Source organism: Amphiprion ocellaris, chromosome 9 (genome assembly GCF_022539595.1).
Source record: "Amphiprion ocellaris isolate individual 3 ecotype Okinawa chromosome 9, ASM2253959v1, whole genome shotgun sequence".
In the NCBI taxonomy this organism is placed as follows: Eukaryota; Metazoa; Chordata; class Actinopteri; family Pomacentridae; genus Amphiprion; species Amphiprion ocellaris.
This window is the reverse complement of record NC_072774.1, coordinates 17,124,682-17,147,626: the sequence shown is the minus strand read 5'-3', so window position 1 is coordinate 17,147,626 and position 22,945 is coordinate 17,124,682. Positions and strand designations below refer to the sequence as shown.

Below are 22,945 nucleotides of genomic sequence, written 5' to 3'. Positions count from 1 at the left end.
AAACACAGCGACGGCAGTTTAAATCTGAGATTGCAGGAAGAAAATGTGACAGCACAGTAGATTGTAATTACAACGAACTCTACTAGTTCCTCTGTTCAACAAGACCTTCTTTCACTGCCTTATGTGAGCATTTCTGGAAGACCCATGAAGCAGCTCACATCTGAATAAGCAGCGTAAGTGCCTCCTAGCTGCCCAAATAAACCATTTTTATTTGAATCATTTTAAACACTTGTCTCTAAGTTCAACCAAATAACACAAAGTTGGAGCCTGTAGCAGCCAGCTGCATGTGGATCTGCAAACTATCCGACATCACCAGCTTGCCGGTTGACCTAATCACCCTGCATGTTCATCTTTGCATGTCAGTTTATTTACAGTTTTAGGGCTATATTTCACAGTGGTTATTGTCTTTTAAGGAAACTCAGGAAGTGACTGACTGGGGCAAATGAACATCTCTCCATATGCTGAAAAAAAGTGACTACAACATGCAAAACACTTCGTGAGGGATTAGAATGCATGTGTCCTGCCAACCATGAACACTAGCATATGTTCTTGACATTTGGAGACTTGCAGGCACTTATTTGCTACAATTTTTAGACCAACAGAAGAAGCTAATTGGAAAAAATAACCTCAGACCACATATGTAAACTGCGTGTATTTGTCCCGGACGACAACTACATGAGGTTCCTTTGTAGTTGATCATTCCAGGCATCTACTTGTCATGTTTAGGTTTGTTCACTCAGACATAACATTTGTAACATAACATTTGTTCTGATATACATGGTGTTTTGAGGAAGTCCTCATATTCTCTAATGCTTAGAACAAAAGTGGTGAGTAAAACCTTCACACAGTCACACAAATGAGAAATACATCACATTGAGCTAAACTAGAATTATCATTAAATGCAGTTCATGGGCTTGAATTTCATGGCAGTGCAGAGATTAAAGCAAGAAATGTCTGTCTTTACCTTAAAATGCATTGTGCTATTTGTGTTTTGCTGTTTGTGGTAAAAAGTTCTGCATACAAAGCAGAAAAATAATTGCAAACATTTTGATTTAAATTGGTAAATGCAAGGAAAATGTAGTAGCCGCGTGTGTTCTTGTACCTGTTTAGACAGTCTGTGTGTGTGTGCCTGTGAAGTACAGCCTCATGCAGCTATCAGGGTTCAGGTTATAGTACTTGACAGCTCAAGTTAAACTGACTACTGACTTTTCGGAAGAGGTCAGAGGTCAAGAGGGGTGGGGATGGGGATCTATACCACACAAGGAGATGCGGAAGGAGCATGCGTCTATCACTATCCTTTCCTTGCCATGTGCAAATAATATAAAAACTAAAACATTGAGAGAAGACAAATCTGAAAAAAAAATTGTTCCTTTACATTCCTGATTTAATGGCTTACCTGTGTGAGTTTGTGAATGTTGGTGTGTAGTCACGTCCAGCAGTAAACAGCAATAAGTGGCTATCAGTGTGGTGTTAAACACTGAGCTTTGACCTATGCAGGTCAGGCTTAGGTTGGACTGCTGTGTCAGGTCTGTCTATCCTCATCCAGAGAGATAAAATGTTCTGTTTTGAAAGCTTACTTCGGAAATGAAACAAGAATAAGTGTTGTTACTGGATTTGAATGTTGTGGTTAAATTTCCATAAGTATTAAGTATGGTATGCTGACGGGAGACTCTGAAAACATGTATACCAAAAATTGAGCACGAACCAGCCCACATATATTCTGACAATCCATTTACAGATAATGGTAAATCGAGTTAATAGTAAATAGAGAAAATAGAGTTCCTAATGACTCCAATTGTGCATATAAATACAAATCTATCATACATGCACACTGATTCGTGGGGAAATGAAAACAGTAAACTGCACGTGGAGGTTTATGAATATACACATACTGAGACAGTAAATCAATGAAATGCACTTTACTAAGCATATACAGTAATCAGTATATTTACACTACAGTTTGCATGTCGGTTTACACTTCTATACTAGACACAAAAATAAGTAGTGAATCAAATTCTGTTAGACAGACAAATTAGGTCTATATGTGGCCTTCATACAAATCTACAGATACAATCAGTTTCTATGAGGTGCAAATTCTGTTCCCGCTGCTCATGAGAGAAGCACATCATGCGCACACAACAGGTGCGGCATTCATCTTGATTGTCAACATTCAGCATGACATTCTATGATCAACATCAGGGCCTGTGTATGTAATTTTTTGATCACTTGATAGTGTGTATTTGCAATTTAACTACCAACCTGTACTGTGTTGCAGTCTGCGAGAATCCCTGTTAACAGACATGGAATGATGCAACCTTCACATTGCGAATCATCGCTAGCAAAAAGAGTGTAATCTACAACTACAACCCAGAGACCAAAATGCAGTGTTTGCCATAAAAGAGCTCAGAGTCTGTGTGTGGACAGAAAGAATTCCAGTGAAACGTCCTGAGACACAAATGATGGTAATCTGGTGCTCTGTAGAAACAATGCGCCTGTTTACAGTGCACTGAAATGTGCACATTTTTTTCCTGCACAAACACAATCATTGCTCCCCACCAGCCCTCCCGGCCAGATTTGGCTACCCGTGTCTTCCTGCTCTTCCTCAAAATGAAACTCAAGTTGAATATTCGCCACTTTGACACAGCGGATAAAATCTAAACTTGCGTTGCAGATGATGCTTGGGATGGTTACAAAACGAGACTCCTAGGGAGCGTTTCAAGCGTGCCAGAAGCACTAGGAGCGGTATAATGCTTAACAAGGTGACTACTTTGATAGGGATGGCGGCCAAATTGCAAAGAACAGCTGTTATTTTTAATAGGGGCAGACTCAAAACTTCTTGACCGCAACTTGTACATAAAACTAAATCTGCAAAATCAAACGAGTGGCTTTGATTTTCAGTTCTAAAAAACATTGTGTAGAAGAAACTCAAGTGTTATGGTGCTGACTATGTATCTCTGCAGATATGTTTGTAAATAACTTTGGAAACATACTTGGAGACAAATTCTATACGTTTTCAATAATAGTAATAGTTATTGATGTTTTATGTTATTAGCCTTTTTCACTGACCTGAAAAACTGAGAAGGTGCAGTGTGTAAGTTCATCATCTATTTGAATATGATACTGTGTGGAAAGGACCAATGCAGGGAAGGGAAAAGGATGGGAAATGACAAAAGATATGTGGAAGAGGAAATAACTGATGCAGAGCAGGAAAAGAAAGACAGAAAAAGAAGGAAGCAAAGAAGAACATGAGCAGAAATAAAGCCAGTTAAGGGGGATGGAATGACAAATGAAAGAGAGGAAGCAGAGAAAGGAAAAGATGGAAAGAGAGGGAGAGAGAAAGTGGGAGAAGGAAGGAGAGTGAGAGAACAAAGGAGGCAGTGTGTGGTGAACAGGGGACTGAGTTGCCATCTGAGACGAATAAAAACTGGAATAACAATAAAAGTCAGAAGGCGCTACCTTCCCTCCTCTTTACACAACCAGCCCTCCACCCCACCCGACCCAACTGTCAACGGCATGCACACACACAAACACGTATGCATCACTGTTTTTCGGTTGCCCTTTGTTTTTGGTAACACATGCAGTGACAAATCACTTCATAAGAAATGAACTTGAGCTGATATTCACACTTGACATTTTCAACCAACTGTGGATGCACACTGAGCCAGAGAATCAAAGACACATGGGATGGCAGCAAGCGCACACACAAAGCAGTTGTAATAGAAGGACGCAAACATACTGTTCCCAAGGAGATGCACCTTATGAAAGTGTGTACGTGTATGTGTTTGTTTGTGTGTTTGCATTTGTGCAAGTGTGTGTAAAAGTACATCGGGATGTTGCAACATGGGAATATGAAAGTGATGACGTGAGCCAGAGAGAGTGTAAAAGATAAAGTGCAATAAAAAACAGACAGGGATTTGTCACAGCAGCAGTGTTATTGTTACCAGCGTTGCTAGTGTTTCCCTAAATTGCAGCCACATTTTCCCATAACACCTGCAGATTTGTCACTACTACTTGTATCTGTTTTTTCCCCCTTCTCTATTGTTTTTATTATGTGGAAAATGGTTCCAATTAGTCATCCAATGGCATCAAAACAAGGGTAGAGGAGAAAGGTGAAAGATAAAGTGGTGATTTGTACTGCATGATTGACAGAATAAAATGCTTCCAAAGGATTTTAAGTGTTTGCATTGCTATTATTTCACTGATATCTTCATTCCTGAAATTTTAATACATCCCAGGGCCTAGATACATTCCTCTGCAAAACTTTTAAATGAAAGGTTGTTTATGTAGCTATACTGACTGGCTACACCAAGGGCTGTAATTCTGAAAACTTTCGCTCCTTAGGAACTGCAAATTTTTTGTGTAAATATCTTATTACATTTTATTAAGTAATGAATATCACATGGAGCTGCTTTATTGTAATGGTGTCAGCATATCTTTATTTAGTTTTATTTGGCCCTAGCTATTTAAGAGCACATGACACATCTGTCTGATCGACAAATGTTTTGGATGCGGAATGTTGATTTAAGAGCTGTTATTTCTGTAGGTCGACATACAATGTTTACGGCTGCATAAATCTTATCCACATTTGTTGGCATTTTTGTGGCATATTCCTTTGTCAGTTGTTTTTTCTGCTTCTGGGATCGGAAGATGACATGCCCATTTTTAATGTCACCAACAAAGCTGTGATTGGCAGTGTTTTTCCAACTGGTAAGTGCTATTAAGAACACTGGAACTATTACTGAAGTGCTGAACCGAGACGTCTGAATCCAAACTAGCTATTTCCACCTTAACTAATAAAGAAAAATGAAAATTAAGTAAGCATTTCCTAGTAGTGGAAGTCATATTTACTGTATTGCATTTTTATGTGTGACAGTCTACATGGTTTACATCTACACACTGTACTGTTTACACCAGGCAGTATTCCATCTACAGCTCGGAAGCCACTTCCTCTGCAATCCATAAACTCGGGTGCAATTTTCTGGATAAAATCACAGAGTAAACTCTGGCAGTGTGACTGGGATCCAGCTCCTCAAAGAGATGTTCCAGCATTCATTAAAACTCCCCTACATTAATCTATTTCTCCTCATTTCCAGGACTGTAACGGATGTGAAACACTCTGTTTGCATCCAAAACTGACCATTAAAGGTCAGCAACAGTGGCTCTGCTCCTTCAATGCTGAGCAGTGCCATTCAAGGCCGAAGCAGGCCAGTGAAGGGCCACGAAGGTGAGCAGAAGGAAAGACCCAAACTGCATATGCATGTACTTACTCATATGCAGGGATAAATCTTTCTACACAGTCAAACTGTGGGGACTCAAGGCCATTTCAGATCAAAAAGAATGTCCGAAAATGCAAATCAATCCATTTTACAGTGAAGACTTAGTTTTAGGAATGTTACGTTGGGTTTAGTTGAAGGTAAAGATGAGGATTAAGGTTCTACAAGCAGCCGTGATGATTTGGGTAAGGATAAGTGTCCAGGAAGTGAATGTAAGTCAGTGTAATGTTCTCTGTAGTGATGGAAACACAACAGTGTGTGTGTGTGTGTGTGTGTGTGTGTGTGTGTGTGTGTGTGTGTGTGTGTGTGTGTGTGTGTGTGTGTGTGTGTGTGTGTGTATAGTAGCTCTCATGTTTCACAGCGGAGAGCTGTTGAATGACTACTGAAAGCCAGCGCCAGATTTCTGTGAGCAGGAAGACAAAAGAGCGTGACATAAACACACACACACAGCTACTTTACTCTGAGTGTGTGTGCCTATATTTAAACAGTGCATTGTGGCGACACGTGCATGTGTAAGCATTTAAATGACTTGAGTGTGTGCGGCTCTTACTCTCTGTGTGTGCATATGTGCTTGACAGAGGCTTCTGAATCTGACCCATTTGACCGCTACCTAAACTCATGTAAACAAAGCATCTCTTTAGTGGTGTAAACGTGACAGTACAGTGACTCACAGCCTCTGATCTTCCATATAAACAGTGAAATGTTGAGAGCCGCTGCCAAGAAGAAAAAACTCAGAAGAACCAAACCAACCAGATGAATCCAGAAGCTTTTTTTTTTTTTTTTTTAATCCTTTTTGGCATCTTCTTCAATGAATTTGCTTTTGATTTAGTTTGAGCTTTTGTTGGCACAGTTTTTATTGTCTGTACAGACATGGAAGTCATCACTACTCAAGCAAAGTATTTCCCAAACCAAGTTTTTCTTTGGTGTATGTTTATCCAAGACATGGGAAGTTATAAACAAGGCATTTCTGAACTATGCACCTGCAATATTATGCAACAGTATGTTAACTGGTTAAAAAATATGACAATTATGACTTTTAGAAGTGTGAAAAAACATTCTGAACTGACTGTGTGATTAGCCACATTCATTTAGTGCCACATAAGACAGTAGAGATATAACAAAAAAAATACCACAATTTTCAGAGACTAGTTTTAATTGGTCTTTGATCTCCACATCTGAAAAGTTTAAAAGTTAGTAACTGTCTAGAATTAGTTGGTTTTAATTAGACGATATTTAGTCTTTTGTGTAGTGACTGTTGGTTTCATTTGCTTGTTCTGCAGATGAGTGTTCACAGAAAGTGAGAGTGGAGAAAGGAGGAATGAAGGTGCCAAGCTGGAATTAAAGCAGTTTTTGAGTACAGAGTATGAAGTAGTATGTACTATATATAGTGTGAGTATTAACCAACAGGCCATTTGGTTTCTCATACATATTGCTTGTTTTCTGGTATGCATAGTGGCTAATGATAGTAGTAGTAGTCAGTGGAAACAGATCTGCTGCAGCACCAACAAACAGAAATTACAGATTATTGGTTGAAATGAGGGTTCTGCTGACATATACAATCTACAGTTCCAAAATTATAATATGATTGGTCAAATGTAAGAAGGAAAAAACTTTAAAAAAAAAAATAAAATAAAACTGTCCGTGCATTTGAAAGGATAGTACTACGTACATTAAAGTGAAGAAATAATAAAAACAAAATGTGCAGCATGAAATATGGTGAAATATGAAATGTAAGATGTATAAAAAGGGATCATTCTAAATGGAAGCTGACACAAGAATTTAGGAGGAAGTGTACTGTGTTGTGCAAAAACTGCATCATGCTTGCATTAACAGTTGTAGAGGTCATGTACAGTGTATGTTCAGATAAGAATGCACTGTGGTAAAACGCATTACATTTCTGCGCCGACGCATCATGAATCATGAGAAACCAGTGGTCAGTTTGATTCAGGGCGCAGAGTAAATGGATGGTGTTCCAACCGCCTGAGAACTCTGCTCACATCTTGAAATCATAAATTCACAATCCATCCTGGTCCTTTTCAAAAAACTTAGTGACTACTCCTCTGTGATGGATGATGGTTTCAGCAAATGTCAAGAGCAGTATTGGAGTTAAAAAGGACAATTTTCTGGTAGTAATCCAGCTTCTGAGTACACAACCTCAAAAAATGACTGCAAGCACTATCCGCACTGTTAGTATATCATGTAGCATTTAATTTGACACATGACCTTATATTGAATAATCTCTACTAAGATTTACACCCTAGGAGTAATAAATCTGTAAATTACAAAACAATCTGACAGTGTGTTGTTTGAACAAAACTGTAAATTACAAAATTCCAACCAATCAAGAACAACAAGGTGAAGCTATAACATTTCCCTTTCTGGGTTGAGGTAAAACTGTCATGTTAGAGCTGTGTCTGCACAAACCATGTTTGGAGCAGCTTATTCATGCTTGGCTGCATTTTTTTTCCCTTTAGGGTGTTGTTAAATTCGGCCAATGATTCCTTTGAGGAGCCATTATTATAGGTTCGATTTCACTCACAAGAAACCTTCTGAGGCATAAACTGATGGTACAGCATGCATCCCTGCCGGTACTGTACGTCATTTACATAACACATGGCATTGCTTAAACAAAGAAGATTCTTCTCATCATTTTTATGCTGTTATTTTGGTCCCACTATTACACAAAATGCAATTAAAACCAGATACATCTGGAAACATAACTCATTTGATGCACTCACCTAGAAACAAGCCACATGTCTTGTGTGAGAAGATTCTTGACAATGAGCCTTCACTACATGCTTATTTTGTAACGAGGAAACGATTGTTGATCATGACTGATGGATGCTATAATTATATCAGCATTCACTTCATTCTCTGTCCAGCTGCGGCTTGCGAAATGTGAAACATGAGCACCATTTTTTAGGTGGAAGTGAGTCCAATTTTGAGTTTGACAGCAGCTTTCACACATCAGGAATTGTACCAAATTCTGAGAGGTTGAAAACGCCCTGAGTCTAGGAAGAACAAAGACTTTTTAACTCTGGTGGACAGTCCAGACAAGCACTACACCAAAAAGGTGACAAAATGCAGAAGATGACATGAAGACAGATGGTAACATCTGGCTGCCTGGAAAGCCATGTACAACAAAGCTACAAGAAGAAAAATCTGGACTGATGCTTACATGCAGCTACTTGGAAAAATGTTCTCAACTGAAAAACCACAGAAGAGAGACACAAGAACAGCAAGTCTGAAAGATCAGATCTTTTTTTGCTGTTTGTCACTAAATTCTTTAACCTGAGAAGGCACAGAAACTATCTAATAATTAAGTATCTTATTAGTGTCTTGACTGGGCTTGATTTGTTTATAACCTGGCATGAAACAGATACAAAAGTGCAGGGGAAAAAAAAGCTCTTTTCACTGTATTTCAAAGCATAGAAAATAATCTCTTGGCATGATCTTACACAGCCAGGGTTAGCAGTCCCACTGCATATGTAGACTAACAGGCAGTGCAAGGCACCGACACCAACAGGGTGAGAGGTTCAACTCCCAGTGGGGCCACACATTTTAAAAATGTAATGCTCCTATGGTGCTATAATGAGCCTCTGATAAAAGCCTGTCCAACTGGCTTACATTACACACACTGTAAATTTAAGCTTCCACATTTACATGCACACAATAGGTTAAAAAAATTTTAAAATAGAGGACATGCAGACTTGTGCAACAGCTCAAAGAGCATGGCTAACAATGTGTTACAGGACGGCCAATGTTCTTTTAATGAGCCGACAAAAAGATATCAGTGTTAGAAAGGGTTACAAGGTTGTGTGTATCCAGTGTCTGGGTGCTTCAGTTCAAAGTCGCCGCTGTCTGGTCGAGGTGGCCAACAGCTACACAACAGAATTTATGGTGTAAAGACTGATAAGAGCTGAACAAATAAACGCAGACACACACCTCTCACTCACTCACTCAGTCAATCGCTGCCAATGTGTGTGTCTATTCAGACTGTGGCGGAGGAGGAGAGCATGAAAGGAGGAGGAGGGGAGCTGCCAAAATGTGTGTTGACCGTATGGGTGTGTGTACATGTGAGGCTGGGAAAGAACAAAAGTAACTGACGACATCAGATGATGAAAGGTTACAGAAAACCAGCTGCAAAGAGCAACGCAAGATTTTCCTTAAAAATGCAGTCACTGTACTGCTATAAGATACACCCTGAAATTCTTTCCTTTGTTTTTTTTTTTTGTTTGAGCCGATTTACTAGTTTCTGTACCACTGCACAAGTGCTCTAAGCAACAAGTACTTGTTTTCCACAAAACTGCAATATGCTTTTACTAGACACCCTATGAAGTGATGAAAAAGCATTCAGTCATTTGTCAGGCCTTTACGCTGTGGGAAATCATGAGCAGAGGGACAGACCCCAGAGACAGATACATCAAAACTTTAGCAAATACACCAGCATTTGTCTGAGAATGCCATTTGAATAAAATAGTCACAATATTCAGAATAACAACAGACAAGAGAAGGAGAAAGAGATTAAAATAGATATATATAGACACACACACACACACACACACACACACACACACACACACACACACACACACACACACACACACACACACACACACACACACGACAACACACACAAAGAACAGCTGCTATTTACTGACCCATGGGCTCCAGGACGAACTGGTCCTGAGTGACGGCGAGAGGAGGCTGGACTCCGATGGTCAACTTAGAGGACTGGACAACACAACTGGCCTTCACTGTCACCTGGAGAGAAAACAATGATAAAGTAAGGCGTGGAGATAATGGGGAGAGGAAAAAAATAAAAAGCTAACCAGGGATGAGAAAACAACTTACCTGTATGGTCACTGAAGGGACAGGCAGACCGTCGATATCTTGGATCAGGGCTTGCTGTCGAGAGAGATTAAGGGGATGATGCGCATGTGTGCCTGATTGGTGGTACATTTGTAAATGTGAACACATATCTCTAGGAGTGTGTTTTGTGTTTGCTTACCGATGGACTGTCTATGCTGGAGGACACAGTAGTTGCAACAGACAGGTCCTCCTCAGCGTCAGTTTTGGGCAGGATGTCTGAAAGAACAACAGATGTACATTTTAAAATACTGAACCAAAGAGGCATTTCACAAATGCAATTAATTGGATTTACAAAGTCTAGACTTTTTGACCATTCAAGCAAACATTTTAGCAAGGCGGGTAACTTCCTATGTCTGCAAACATTCAGAAACAATCAGTACTGATTTGAATTATTAATTCAAGACTGTTTAAACAGTGTAAATAACAAATATTTGCTCACTGCAGCTACTTCTATGCAAATTTTCACTGACTTTAAAACTTTTCTGTCTGTTTAACCATTTAAAATAAACCATACGGACATTATTTGGGCATTCTATTGACTTTTTAAAAAGTAAATATTAAATAATTAAGGCAGTTCCATTTGAGGTAACACTGGACTAAACACTACTGGAAAGTTCAGGTGAACTTTTAAGTATTTAACATTCAATTGATTTAGGACTTATACAGGATGTGTAGATAATGAACAGCCCCAGAGTACCAGTAGTTGTGTATGAAGGAGCTCTTGTGGCTTTCCTAGCTTTACACAGACGCTATTAGGCCTCCAGCAATCTCCTACCCTGAGTCCTGGTGGCCTCTCTGATGAACTTCTGCAGTTTCTTCATCTCAGCATCCACCTGCTCATAGTCGGCCTCCCTTGCATCCACCTTTGGAGTTGAAAAGAATGACGGATCTGTGCCCATGTATGAGCAGAGGAGATGACCATCTGCAGTCAGAGTGACCACGGCTCCCTTCAGCTCCCTGAGGGAGAAGAGGATAGGAAAAGGTCAACTCAGTGACATGAAGAACTGGTACTTTTGCCAGTCCAGTGTGCCATTTGCTATTCGTTAAGAGCCTGTACCTAAAATTCCTTTGCTTGTAATTCAACATGAGCTGTTTATTACTTTTAGCACAGCAGAATGTAAAGTTCAATACTGGTTTGTTTTATAAAATAAGTTGATAAGAGGGAGAGCATGAAGAAATGCTGAGTGATGCAATAATGTGTTTTAACTGTGCACATGTGTGCATGTGTGGTAACTGGTTGCAGATGTGTTGTATGAGTGAATGTGTGTGTGTGTGTGTGTGTGTGTGTGTGTGTGTGTGTGTGTGTGTGTGTGTGTGTGTGTGTGTGTGTGTGTGTGTGTGTGTGTGTGTGTGTGTGTGTGTGTGTGTGTGTGTGATTTCTGTTCCAGTCCAGTGAGGCGGCAACACGTACACCCACACACAGACCCGCACATGAGGGGGTTCAGGTCGAGAGCAGCAGCCGGCTCCACACCTGCACAGAAGGGTGTCTGAGGGGGCATAAAACTTTCACTTTAACTGCTGCGGAAACACACTCTCTCTCTCTCACACACGCACACACTGATAAATTCACATTCATGGAGACATGACCAACTGCAGCCGAAACACACACACATTCATAAAAATCGATAGCTCTCACATTCACTAAAACATACAGATGTATACATACACCCTCAGCGCTCGTTGAAAATGAGTTCCCACCATTCGTAAGACAAAGTGCTGCGGAGATGAAACAATAATCATTCTGACCTTTACCGCAAAGGTTATCAAAACCCAAAATGTTTTAAAAGGTTTTCAACCACTATAGGTTAATGCATTTCTTTTCAATACTGCATCCCAAAACATGTTGATGCTAATGATAGCATTCTCTCTTTAAGTTATATTCATTACTGTGTCCTAATAGCTTCTTCCAGTTTATCTTTTGTTAACATATGCATGTCAGAATTTTGTTGTTCACAGGTCTGTTTCAGACTGGGCTGATATTTAGACATGTGAAGACCTTTAGGACATTTCAGGTAGCCAAAAAAGAGTCACTTAACAGAATTATGCAATAAAATTCGAAACTGCCTCCAAAATATAAAGCAAGAACTGGAGCACTGCTGTAAATTACAGATAGCCACAGCAAGTTGGAGTGACTGTGTGTGTTTGTTTTGTGTGCACTGGTGTGTGTTTGTTTTGTGTATGATCCTCTCCCACAATCTGTGCAGCGTCCCAGCGACACACTGAAAAACCCAATGACGACTGAGTGCTTAAAAACAACACAGCCTCAAACTAAAGCAAACAGCTACCCAGACACACACTATCTCCAGCATCTAAAACACACATGCACACACACAGTCAGAAACCACACATTTTTCAACCATGTTTGTTTTTTTGCATTGTAATTGTATCAAATTGCAAGTTGATTGGAGTCGTTTGGAAAAAGCCAAGGGATTGGCTATAGCTGGCCCTGCCCCGCTATGCTGTGATTGGCCAGCTGGAAGACATTGTCCGGCAATTTTCTGTCAGGAGTCACACACTGGATTTCACAAGCTGATAAACACGGCAACATACCTGCTGTGTGTATGTGTGTGTCTACATGTGTATACAGCTCTGCATACTACACAAGCACATACTGGATGTGTGATAGCACTGACTGCTAGGGGACAAAGTCTGTCCTTTACTTTTAAAACCATCTAAACTCCACACTGGTTCCTCAACTCAAAACCTGTTTTCACAGTAAGGAAACAGTAGCATCAGATGTGTTGTTTTGCTGGAGGTTGTACTCACGGGAAGTTGGCAACACGAACAGCCACAGGCACAAAGGAGAGCTGGGCTGCCCACTTCAAAGTCACATCCTGGTAAACCAGCAGCATGTTGGTGTGGTTACCTAGCAACAGGTTTGTGGTGCCATCTGTCACTAAACAAGACCAGAGAAAAATGGTTAGAAAGAAGAACAAAGCTGAAGTGCTACTTTACACATTTTAGCTAATGTTCTCCTGCAAAGCCACTTACACTGAGTGCAACAAAGCAAAAAGATTGAATTCTGTCCTGAGGATAAACGTCTGGCTCATACTACAGAGACTAGAGATTGATTATGGACCTGCATGGGGAAAAAGGCGCAAGTTCAGACTGCACTGTTTAGTTCTTCTGTTATTTTTCCATAAACTTCAATTTGTTGTGATGATTCGGGTTAGTGTCTTGTGGCTGGAAACCAAACCTCGTTTTCCTAGCAGCACAAATTCAAGGGTTTTGTCTCCTGATTTTTAATTTTGGAAAACAGTGGCACGTATTCACAAATCCAACAACCATGGAGCACAAAAATAACAAATTCCTGTGGTGGGTGGCACTGTCCTTTAATATGAGTGTAACTTGTGCTCTCCTGTAAAGAAAAATCACATCTTTACTTTTCACATCTGGTTTGTATATAAAAATGTTGTCAACTAGATCTTTCCTTTTGAGACAAAGTCAGCTTTTATAGGTGTATATACAACTAAAGTTACATATACACTTTCTCTTGTGACTCATGAGCAGAAACATTAAATATAAATACTACTTCTGTTTTACTACTTATGTTTCACGCACACAAAAGTCCAGTCAGTCCCACCAATGGTGCAGTTACCACCTAGAGAGATCTGAGGTGACGGCCACACGCAAAACAAACACGCCTCAATCACTCACACAAGTGAACACACAAGTTATAATATAGTAACAGCGGTCAGCAGGGTGGTACAGTGCAGGGGTCAAAATGACAGAGTGTGTGTTGATGCCACATCAAAGCAAACACACACCTTATATCTCAGCATAAGCCTTATAATTACAATTTAATTATAAAAAAAAGTCCAATCTACGGTGCGCTTTCTTTTTCAAGTCGAGCATCTCCTTCGAATCAGCTCCTTTTTCCAAATCCTTTTCTCTCTAACTCTTCAGTACTTCTGTTCTTATCTGCACCTTACATTCTTTTCTTTCACTGCTCCTTTGACATCTCTTTTTCCTTGCCTTTCCACATTTCTTTTCATTATCTGTTCCTTTCCATTTTCCTTTCAACTTCTCATCTTTTCCCTCTTCACCTTTCTGTTTGTTTTTTTCTACTTCTCTCTATTCTTGCTTGCTTTTTCTACCCCTCTTCTATCCTTTCTTGATTTTTAACCATCTGTCAGTTTCACTCCTTTTCACTCCTGCTGTCACTCTGCCCTGTCTTCATCCCCCTCTAACTTCTCTCCTCCTGTTTTCATTCCTTGAAAAGGAAAAGTGGTTCCCATCCACTACCATGTAACCACAATGTTCAGCTGTCACTCCCCTCCCTTGCCCTCTCTCTCTCTCTCTCTCTCTTTCCATATTTTCCATGTGTTTCTCGACCACATGCTGTCAGTAAAGGTGAGAATACTGTAAAATCATTTAATAAAATCTTAAAATCTTACAGCTCAGTTCTTTAGACATGTTAACTGGATCTTGAGTGTATTTTTAAAATTATATGTTCATATTTTGTTAAAATTTTGCATTGAAGTGGGTTTTGAATACAAACCGTAATGCATATTTTAGTAGCAAATTAAAAGAAAAGTCTCTTGAAACAGACCCTTGAAAAGGCACTTTCTTATTTTATACTTAGTGGTGGAAAGCACTGGATGAAAAATCACCTCAAAATCTCCCACAGAAGTTCAGTTAAATTAAGATCTGTTAATAATGTTGACCACAGCAAACAATTCAGACTTTCATATTAACCAAAACACGCGGTGATCGTGTCCTAATCTAAATTACCGGTCCATCTTAGTACGATTGGCATGCAGGAGTTTAGCTTTAGTTGAGGTGTTTCTGATGGACAGTGAAGTCAATAAAGGTATAAGACGAGCAAAAGGAACAGACAGACAGACGGAGGTAGACTGGGAGGATGCAGGCATTGGTCCAGCAGAGGCAGCTGTGAGGATGAACGCCAGAAGGAGAACATCAGGAAACACTCAAGAGATCACAGCTGTCTATCGTCCTCTGCACAACACTCTCAACAATGAAGGCTCTATAGAAATCCACCAAATGGGCTTGCATAACAAAATAGCCCTTTCTGAACACTGGGTGGCAGCTCCAATTGTCATAGTGTCACTAAATATCAGCCTTTTCACAATAAACTCAAGTGTGCACTCAGTTTAGGGCTAAGACTGCAGCAGCAGTCTGCTCCTGGGAGTTGTAATCTTCCAGCCATGTGGGAATTTTTATGTGGTTTTGATTGTTGACAGGAATCATGTCCCAGTAAAAGCTGCTTTTGTTGCGCTGGCACATCACGCATTGAATTTAGAGACAATTTCCAAGAGCAATTTAAATAATCTAAATAACAGATAGTGGACAGCACTTTGAAAGCTGAGATATTTTAATTCTAAAATTGAAAACAGATACCAGGAGAAAGCTTTTGGCTATTCTTACAATCCCTCCATAAATCCTCCCTCCTGGATCTTCCCTCCATTCTATTTTTTGCTGTTTTTAAACATCCTTTTTTATTTTCCCTTTCCATCTGTCAGTGTATTTCAAATTAAATGTGTCTACGGTACATTGTTACATAAGTGAACTAGACAAATACACTCTTGTTGCTGTAAAGGACACAGAAAAATGTTCTTATTGCTTTGTGCTCAACACGTTACACACTTAATTTTAATTCTACTGTATTTAATCACCATCCTAGAAGTCCAATATTTGGATAATATGTGTCAATAAACAGGGCATTATCTCTCATATTTTCGCACAAAAAATATACAACATTAAAGCTTTTCCCCCAAGATGCCAGGGTAACTTAAGCTCACAGAAACCAAGAAAGTGATGTTACATTAGCTGTTGCAAGCACTGTTGTCCAATTAATAAGATTTATCAGAAACAAAAAAGGGTCTGAAATGTCAGAACAAATTGTTTCTGGATGCAGACAAATTTTATACAAATAAATGAAAGGTTTCCCAAGCTACACTGGCTTTGTAGACAACCACAGCATAAACTACAGCAACCCCAATAACCCTCTTAAAATGGATATATGACCATGCAGATCATAGGCTCTTCCCTCTCTGTGCAGAGCTAAAACTAATAAATTCACATTTGCCTGTTAGTATACAGTATGTGTGTGCACATGTTTTTTGTGTATGTTCTCATGTCATCTGTGCTAAATTACCACAATCAAGCCGCAATTTGAGACAGTTGCATGGCTAATTACTAATTATTGAATTATGTGGCTTTGTGTTTGTGTGCAGACCGAAATCATCCATACATTTAGGTGCAAGCTTTTAGTATAGGTGTCACCGAGTTTGCATTCAAAATACCAGTTTGTTCTGTCCTCCCTCCTTTCTCTCCATCTCTAACAGTGAATGTGCAAGCTGAAGACAAATTTAAACTCTGTAGCCAGAGTATGTATGATCCCCTCGAACTCCCTAACAATTCACCTATATAGAATAACCTGTGCATTGTGTGGATGAGAAGCAGTAATCAGTGTTTTTTTTTTGCAATAGATTTGATAGGAAAGTTACCAGACATCTCTCCAATCACCATATTGTCCATCTCTTTCCGTCTCTTTTTCCCCATCAGAGGCTAAGACAGGGAGAGGTGTTCAAAGCTGGAACTCATTACAGGTCTGTAGCTGTGCTGTTTTCTCGTACAGCAGACACATGCACATACTTATGAGAGTATCAAGAGTGATGTCTATAGCCCCTTTCACACATGCACTCCTTTCCATGGATTCATGTCTGAATGAGCACCATAGGACTCTTAAATAAAAGTCTTGATAGTTGAGACCTTGGAACATTTCTGTATCACTTTCAGCACGGCACACGTCTGAACTACATGCATTCACTTAAACAAATGGACACACTTAAAGTTATATGTAAGAGTCTTTCCTCTGAGTTTATTACATAACTGCAGAATTAAACAGCAGCGAAACCCTTATGAGTTAGCTCGAAAGCTACACGCATGCACAACAAAAGTAACTCCATTAATTATTTATAATTCCAAATGATAACCGACAAGACAGCATCAAACGTCAGGTCACACTTTTAATCACGAGACAGGTGAGTTGTCACACACAGCATCACAGTTTACATACTGTACCACTCACAGATTCATTTTTTTGGCTGCACTAGGCAGCCATTCTTAACTTAAAAAATAAAAAAAAATCTAAAAAACCGTACACTGCCTGCCCAGCAACAAACAGCAGGCAGACACAGAGTAGCTGGTGAATACAGCGAAGTAATTAGCAGCAAAAGAGCCAGATACTCTGCTCAGTAGTTAGTAAAGACCAACAGGGAGCTAAATGGAGAGTATTTACTGGATTTACATTAACCAGGTGGCCAGTGTTGGAAGTGCAAATAATCAGCTGTTTGATGGCAAATTTGCCAAATCACCTTAAAAGGTGACAATGTTCCTATGTCATGGTCATCTTTTGGGCCCCAAGAGGACAAAGAACTTGCAACTCATTTAAACAAATACGGCTAGAATCCTGGCAAACACCAAGACCACATCAACAACTCACACAAATTCTTCCAGTTAAATATAGACCTGAATTTAAGACTCTTACTCACAGTCTTTAAGTCTTTCAATGATTAGGGTCGAAAATATATCAGTGATATGTTTTGTTTTTTTTTTTTAATGGTGGCCAGAGTTCAGAACAAAACATGAAGAAATGGCTTTTAGTGTCGCCCACTGTTGGAATCAACTTCCATTAAAACTTAGATATGCCAGGTTTAGCCATTATTAAACTCAGCTAAAGACTTATCTTTCTTCTTTTTCTCAACATCTGTGACTCTATGAAAAAATAACATGTAATGGCTCACTGGGTTGGTGCGATGCATGCAATATCTTAGCAGTGTCATGGGTTTGAATGTGTGCTGCCTGTTACTTCCCTCTAATGCTAACAGTCCGGCTATGTGGCAAAGACAAAGACTTATCTCAGTTTTTTTTTTTTTCACTGCTTTAATTAATAGGACATTTTTAGATATTTCAAGATTTGGTTCAAATTTGTCAGTACCTTTAAATATGTTGTCTGTATTTTATTTATATAATGATTTATCTTCAAATGATGATGTATGCATTGAATTTGAACATTTACAGTGTTTTTCTTGCATTTTTAACAAGGTAGTGCATTTTATAAAGTATTCTGAATTGCCTTTGTGTTTGAAATTTGCGATACAAATTCTGGTTTTTAACCTTATAATGCAATTTTAGAATCATTTCTTTTTGTAGATTTATGTTGGACTAAGCCCTAAAGTGATACATAGCAATAATATTTTGTACATAGCAATATCACATAGTCGTACAGCTGTATTTTTATGCTATCCATTCATCTTATGCCACATGTCTATGTACGACAAAATGTCATGGAGTCTGTTAAATCTTTGTTTTAAAGCATGTAGTTGAGCTACTCCATTTATTCCATCATATTCTGCCAAAGGCAGCTTCCTGCAGAGCCAGTCATGTGGCAGTGTGCCACTGCACAAAATACTTTGTTTTTATGTATTTCATTCACTTCATTTTCAGACGTTTGGTTGTGACAGGTGCACTGATGCATGCTGAATTTTGTGATTCTGCTCTGGGTTCCCTTCAGACTGAGCCCATCTCAGCTTTGCCAGTGCTGCAATGGCGAAATATGAAACTGCTCAGTTCTCAGGAAGACAAGATTGTGTATCCTTTAAGAAGAAGAACCACTTTTCTTTCCCATTTTTATCTCGTCTTTTATCCTGTTTGATTTCCAATTACCTGTCAAATGCTAAGAGTTAAGACATGTAAATGTTTCATATGAGAGTGACTTAACATGTCCTGTGACTTCTGAACTCCTGCTATCTTTCTATCATGATGCTACCACTTGATCTATGTGTTTCTACAGAACAGCCTTCAAACTATTCCCACCTTTCAGGGTATAACCTAATTTGGACTTAAATGCATTCATCTGGCAACTAAGCACTGTTCTTCTGGTGCCAGAGAAACATTATTGGAATTTTATTTCCTCTTAAAAACTCTATAACCAATGTTTTCCATCCCTTTCCATTCATCTGTCTTCAATAGATGTCTGTTAAATCATTACTTTTACACACCTAACCCAATTAAGGGCTACACGCTTTACCCTTTCCAAATAGATCCGTTTCTGCTACTCAGCCAATCAGTATTAAGTCTTTAACTGGATCAAGTGTGGAGCCATAGGGCTGAAAAAAATTGCATAGGACAGAGGAACATAAGGACTGTAAAGGGGGAATTTCCCTTTATAGCCAGGGGTAGCTTTAGTTGTTGCACTACCTAAGCAAATCAGTACTTAAACCTCTAGTGTTCTGGTTTACCTGAGGCATATGGCAGGAAGCAGCTGGGGTTGAACTCCAGTTTCTTCATGAAGCGAATCTGTCCATTGTCCCGGAGACAGTAGAGGTTCCTCTCACCCAGTATGAAGATGGACGAGGAAGAGTGGGAGAAGGAAGGTACACAGAGGTCCAGGGCCTGTTCTCCCAGGACAAACGTCCAGTCAGGCTGGAGGAGAAAACACAAAGTCACACTTCTTTAATATACATGACAAGATTAGGGAAAACATAAACTATAAATGTGATGTGTGCCATCTTGAACACCCTTAAATGTTTTTTTTAGTGACCAAATTGCTTCTCCTTCAACAAATCAATGAAAACTTTTAAGTTCTACAATTATAGACAAAGATGACGCCAAAACACACAGACATTGTATATATCTGAAAGTTTTTCTGTGTCTCTTTTGCGCTGTTCTGAGTATAGTCAGATTATTTGTATGTATATTATGCTCTAAAATTTAGATTCTACTACTGTTTACATTTGACTAGGGAATACAAAATCCCATAGATTTATATATGGCTGTATGTGTGTTTAGGACTCACCATCAGCCTCTTGCCTCCAGTCTTGAGCGGTAAGTCGGGATCCTGTCGACTCTCTGCCTCTGTAGCCACGGCCAGAGTCTCATACCTGAGAGTCAGAGAGACACAAACAGCTACTTATACAAACACACCAAGTATCTGGGGATCACTTTCAGATTCCTGTTAAAGTGCTGTCAGAGTAACATTTGTTGCTCCCTGTTTTATATGTTGAAAGTTGTTTGCCGAGCGTTTTTTTTTAACTCATGCCAAGCTATTTCAGACATGTATCAAATCTACACACATTTAAGCCAATGAATTCAAACTGTATCTGATGCAAATTGCCTACTGCATGCTGCCTTTTCATTTTCAGTTTGCCTCCTTCATCATATTTCTAACTTTGCTGACTGTACATTTAGTTGTTTTCAGTTACTAAGGTAGCTGATACTAAGACAAACAAAATATGAAATTAGTTATTTTCCCTCAGCAAGTCTAAGAAATAAAATCAGAGACTCTCCGTCACGCTAAAACAAAAACAATTGTAGTTACTTTCCTGATTTGGGTCAGAAATCTTAGTTCACCCCTTTTTTTCACATTCAGATAAAGTAAAATGCTGTTCAGATGTTCAAAACAATTAAAACCTTACTCGCATCTTATATCACCCTTCTGCTTTACAGCTTCTGTCAGGTCAGTCAACACACCACTGACCCACCTTTCCCCGGAACTGCGGTCTATCAGTTTTAATCAGAGAGCTGTTGGCAACTGGCAGAGCATAAAGTGGTCAGACTGATCTGTGGTCAGTTGATTTTGGCATCTGAAGCATCAGGCATTTTCCAGTAAGAAGCTGGAAGTCAAAGCAGCTTGGCGGGAATCTACCCTTCTTCTTCTAACACCTGGATGAACAGAGAGCACCAAACCCAGCCCAACTCTGAACCACAGACCAAACACTAAATAACTGCTGAATTATCCACTCAGTTTTCTCACTTTGTTGCATACTTGGACCACAAAATTGTTGTTAATCAAGGCGGGCAGGTCTGAAATCGACCTTAAATCGTAAGGACCATAATCCAATATGGCTGCCACATTATGGGCACTGCTAGTGATTGAGAGCAGCTATGTGTTTGGGGGGATATATAGCCGGCTCCTCCTTTTCCTTTGTGGGACAATAGCATTCATGAACAGCACATTCAAATTTAAAGCATTTTTATTACGTATACTGATGTTTATGCTACCATATACAGGCTCTAGAGAGGGCAGTGTCAGTTAGTCTTTACTTTGATTCAGACTAAAATACGTATTAAAGTTACTGCTCCAAAATCTTGCACATACATAACAACTCTGGTAATCCCTTGACATTTCATCTATTGCTGCCACGAGGTTAGAAAGTTATTTGCTCAGTACTTTAGTTTGGGACCAAACACATGTGCAAACAACGTTCCAAAAAACCTCAGCCATAATTTGTGCTGCAAATGAGCAAATGGCAGCATGCAAATAGAATAAAATAGGATGGTGAATAAGCTAAACAATATCTAGTAAACATCAGCATGTTAGCATATAAGATGCTGTCAATCATTGTTTTGTTGGAATAACGCTAGTTTATGCTTTTAGTGTCTGAACACTACATCCTCAAAACTTCTTACGGTTAGGTAGCATGAAACTGGGGCACTGCACTGGTACAAATTATAGGCTGCTTGGTCTCCTGAATGTCCCATTACTGTTTAAATTTTCTAAAAAGAAAAAAAAAGAAATTAAATGAAATAAAAAATAAATCACATTCAGGTGCTGTCACTTCCCATGCATGGGTTCTTCTAAAGACTATTACTTCCTTGTTTTAATTAATTCTGTTTATTTTTGCTGTAGAACAGAAACACATCAGATTCCTGTCCATTTAATTGCCTGAACAACATTTTATACCTGAATAAACCTGATTACCATATGTGACCCAAAAAGTGATATTAATTCAACATTACACTGTGTATAAATAGTAAATGAAGTGTTGTAAACTTTGAGTTTTGCAATACAACGCGAGATTTATAGTTTTGAACTCATCCGTACAGTAGCAGGACCCGCTGCTGAGCATGTATGAGAAACGGCGAGCAGACTAATGAGCTTTATGGATGACTGCCAGTAAAGAAACCTTTTCATCATGCCGTGACCATTTCCTGGGGAAGAAAATGGACTAAAAAATATATTAAACATGTCAGGGGTTTTAAGCTTTTAAAGCAACACTCAATGGATCGACAGGCAGACTTGTATGAGTGAATGGATTAAATTCAGGCTAATAATACTAAAACAACACTATAAAATAACTGTATTCTTTCACTCTGTTTTGATATTTCAATTCGACCCTTCACTTAGATATTTTACTAATGATGGGGAATGAGGTAGCATTAATAAATTAAAACTGAACATGTGTGTGTGTGTAACTGAGCGTGTTTGGCTCCATCCATCAGTATTTGGTTAGATGTTGATTTAAGCATTATGAAAGAAGGCAAAAGTCACACAAAGCCCTGTGTGTACGACAGAAAATTTAGAAAAACCACAGAAATGTGATTATTCACCTGAATGCCCAGTACATAAGAGGGAAGAAAAAGACACACAATCACTACAGACAGTTAAACACACATTAACTTTTTTGTGTCCATTTAACAGACGTTTATCGTGAATATAGTTTGCACTCTCACACAATGGACAATTTCGGAAGGGGCTGACTTTGTTACTTTGTGTGTACAGGAGTGTGTGCGTGTGTGTGTGTGTGTGTACATGCATATACGTATGTGTGTCTGTGTGTGTGTGTAGGTGGTATCAGTCATCATGTAGAGTTTAGGACACTGAGGTTGAGGAAACAGTCACCTCATTTATATGAAAGACGATCTTTCCGAAAAACACAAACAAACACACTCATTTACCTTCGATATATACATCACACAAGCATATACATACACACTGTGCGCCCACACATACACACATAAATTGTGCAAACACACTACATGCATATGCTTTC

The 22,945-nt window shown here is 39.2% G+C and overlaps 1 protein-coding gene across 2 annotated transcripts in view; it reads right to left on the bottom strand.

Moving 5' to 3' along the window:
- The window catches only part of bbs9 (Bardet-Biedl syndrome 9), a 179,320-nt gene that overhangs the window by 138,083 nt on the left and 18,292 nt on the right, over nt 1–22,945 (bottom strand). For both annotated transcript variants that reach the window (XM_035948795.2, XM_023271681.3), the window contains exons 7-13: nt 19,969–20,053; nt 19,412–19,595; nt 12,912–13,041; nt 10,921–11,102; nt 10,285–10,361; nt 10,128–10,181; nt 9,935–10,037 (exon numbers count right to left, since the gene is read on the bottom strand). In XM_035948795.2, coding sequence (XP_035804688.1) covers nt 9,935–10,037; nt 10,128–10,181; nt 10,285–10,361; nt 10,921–11,102; nt 12,912–13,041; nt 19,412–19,595; nt 19,969–20,053 — 815 coding nt within the window. The remainder of the gene's footprint in view (nt 1–9,934; nt 10,038–10,127; nt 10,182–10,284; nt 10,362–10,920; nt 11,103–12,911; nt 13,042–19,411; nt 19,596–19,968; nt 20,054–22,945) is intronic.